We start from the raw sequence: 3,345 nt of genomic DNA, 5'->3' as shown, positions 1-3,345 counted from the left end.
CCTCCGTCTTCTCAACTCGTTTTCTTTCTCTCTTGTCTTTATCTATTCTCCCCCTCTTGACTTTCTCCGTCCTTTTTGACCCCGGCTGTGCTACAATCTCCACCCAAACTGATGGAGAAGGCGCTCTGTGTGGAGGACAGACAAAGCACCTCCGCTATTCATTTTTTTATTTATTTTTTATTTAACCAGGAAGTCCCCTTGAGATTGAAATCTCTTTTCCGAGGGAGGCCTGGCCGAGACGGCACACCGGTTACAATATAAACCGAAATACAGCCGAGACACAGTCAGGCATAGAGGAACGGGAACAGGTCACATGGGGCAGGTGCATTTTTGAGTCACATGGCATTTTAACGTGGCCTTAAATTCATTTAATGGGACTAGATTATTTAGATGGAGCACGTTATTCCAAGACCATGGAGCGATATAAGAGAAGGCTTTTTCCCTGGTGACCTGGTCAGGTCCAAGCATTGATCAAACCATGCAGCTCCAGCTGAGAGGGGGTGATGAGTGTGTGTCTTTAGGCCCGTTTAATATTCCCAAGAGGAAGTCCTTAAATGAAGTCCTGTGGTTGAATGACTCCATACCGGGTGGAGCAGGAAGCTCCAAACTGTTTATTAACCACGCGTGGAGTCGAGCTGTACGATATGAAACAGCTATTCCAGCCAGTACTCTGTAATGTGTTTCAATCTGATCTACAGCACCGTGCAGCTGTGTGATTAAAATGCAAAACCAGTCTCAGAGGCTGATTACAACACTACGTTAATATGACACGTACTTAAAGCAACACGCATGCCGGACAGAAGACTTATTTTCATGGTTTGTGTGTGTGCCCCCCGTGTAAGACTGCGTATTAGGGCAATTATGTGTCAAGATATTTAAATTACAAAGCTGGAAAATGAGGGGGGGGAATATGCAGCGAAAACACTCCTTTCCAGGATTTAAGTCACAAATTTACAAGTGCAAAAATCTAATATTCTGAGATTTTAAAGTCACAAATTTGCAAGAAATTTAGAATTTCTCTGCAATCCCTCTGGGCTCTGAGGGTATATTCGGTTATAAATGATGTTGTCATTCTGATATTGTAATATTACAGTATTTTGGTAGCTTGACTTTTTTATATTCAACACAAGTTCAGCCTTCCTGCACCCATTGTGACAAACTGATTCGGCCACTCGTGGTGACCCCCCGTTATTCACACTGTTACCGATGTCGCTCTTTTTAGATCCAAACCCAAAACATATCTGTTCAGTCTGGCTTTTAATTTATAGCAGTGGTGGGACAATTTCTTTTTTTTTGTTTATTTGTGACCTTTTCTGATTTTACTGTTTTCTGGGTTTACTCTTTCTGTTGTATGTTGTGTTTACTCATTTTGTTAAGCACTTTGGATACCTGCTGGTAGTTGTAAAGTGCTATATAAATACATTTTGATTGATTGATTGATTGATTGATTGATTGATTGTCTTTGGGCTCCCGCACACTGCCTGCGTGGCGTGTCCGTTTATATTTCGGCTCCCATGTTAACAGGTTAGAGATCGCGCGGTGCCTTGATTTTATCGAGTATTGCACCTGTCGATACAGTACGACATATCTTGTTGACGTCAATACTGCTGACGTTGTCTTTGCTGCTATCCAATCAGTACGTAGAATATAGAAGAACACGCTACTATTTCATTTAATCACTCTGAAACATAAAGCGGCTTAAATAAATGGTGAAGTTGATTGAAAAGAAGAATAAAAAAAACATCTTTTGGAATTTGATCTTAATGCCTTAATTAAAAAGAAATAGGAAAATCCAACCGTTAAGGACACCAATTTTCTTTGTAAATGAATAACGTATTGTAAACAAATAAAGAAATGTTCTTCTTTAAAATGCGGGGGGCATAAGCGTACACCCCCTATGTTAACTTCCCATAGAGGCAGGCACATTTTCATTATGAAAGGCCAGTTATTTCATGGATCAGGATACTATGCATCCTAATAAAGTTCCCTTGGCCTTTCCTGGTGTACAGGAGGCCTCAGGTATGTAACAAGCACAAACGCTTTCATCTGCTCCGTAGTTTTTCACAACTCATTTGCGATGTAAAAAAATAACCTTAAAATTTACAAAAGGAGAAAATCCAGAAAAACAGTTTTTTTTTTGTGACTTTACTTTGCAATGCTGGACTAACCAATCACTTCCACATTACGCCTGCAGTGGATGACTGCACCCAAAAGCACTTTGCCAACTCCACACTTCCAGATTAGCTGTGTGTATGTACGGTGTGACCACAATCAGCCTCTCACCAGACACTCCAGCAGGCGCGCCGGCCGGGCGATGATGATCATCAGCTTCCTGACGAGCTGCGTGACGAAGGTGACCTCCACACTCTCCGAGCGCTCGTGAGCCTGGACGCACAAAGACAACAGGAAGCAAGGTTAGCACAGCATGAAAAAGAACATGTCACCTTCAATTTCAATTGTTTCTTCAGGGAGAGATTTTAACTCAACAGGAAAATGAGGTTCTGTCCATCTCAATAATACGTATTTTTGATGAGGCATACTTCGGATACTTCATCATCGGGATGAGATCTTCCTGGACCTTGAAGGCTGTGCAGCAAATGTCCCCCTACAGTGTGTTATTTGTCCTTCTCAAATAAAGCGGGACAGTTTGAGGACACGGGGACAGCGACACCTGGGAGGTAATCTAAATCAGAGTGACCTCCGCCTCGCTCCCTGAGATCCAGCGTGAAATGTCTGGCAGCGCGGAGACGGAGCAATTTACCCAGAAACCCACTGTGACTGACTGGAAACGCATCTGGAGCAAAACACTGATCCCCGGGAAGAAATGGGGTGGAAGTGAAGGGTGTGTTAATGTGTGTGTGTGTGTGTGTGTGGGTGTGTGTGTGTGTGGGTGTGTATAAAGTGGAAGCTGTAACAATTACAAACCACCCACTGTAAAATATGTTTCACTCTCAGGGGGGTAATGTGTGTGTGTGTGTGTTTATGTGTGTGTGTGTGTGTTTGTGTGTGTGAATGCAGCAAGAAAGTATGTATGTTTGTCTAATGTCTGTAGGATGTGTGTACTGTGGGTGTCTGTGTGTGTGTATGTGTGTGTGTGAATGCAGTAATAAAGTATGTCTGTATGTATAATGTCTGTATGATGTGTGTACTGTGGGTGTGTGTGTGTGTGTATGTGTGAATGCAGTAATAAAGTATGTATGTTTGTATATATAATGTCTGTATGATGTGTGTGTGTGTGTGTGTCTGTGTGTGTGTGTGTGTGTGTTATTGCAGTATGAAAGAATTTATGTTTGTATTTATAATGTGTGTGTGTGTGTGTGTGTGTGTATATGCAGTATGAAAGTA

At 42.1% G+C, this 3,345-nt stretch overlaps 1 protein-coding gene across 1 annotated transcript in view; it reads right to left on the bottom strand.

The window, feature by feature from the left end:
* Positions 1-3,345, bottom strand: part of mast2 (microtubule associated serine/threonine kinase 2) — a 168,201-nt gene that overhangs the window by 27,543 nt on the left and 137,313 nt on the right. Inside the window, 1 exon segment of the mRNA XM_034880537.1 lies at positions 2,284-2,385. Within this exon segment, the coding sequence (XP_034736428.1) occupies positions 2,284-2,385 (102 nt within the window).

Source organism: Etheostoma cragini, chromosome 9 (assembly GCF_013103735.1).
Source record: "Etheostoma cragini isolate CJK2018 chromosome 9, CSU_Ecrag_1.0, whole genome shotgun sequence".
Taxonomy (NCBI): domain Eukaryota; kingdom Metazoa; phylum Chordata; class Actinopteri; order Perciformes; family Percidae; genus Etheostoma; species Etheostoma cragini.
This window is presented reverse-complemented; position numbering and strand designations above follow the sequence as displayed.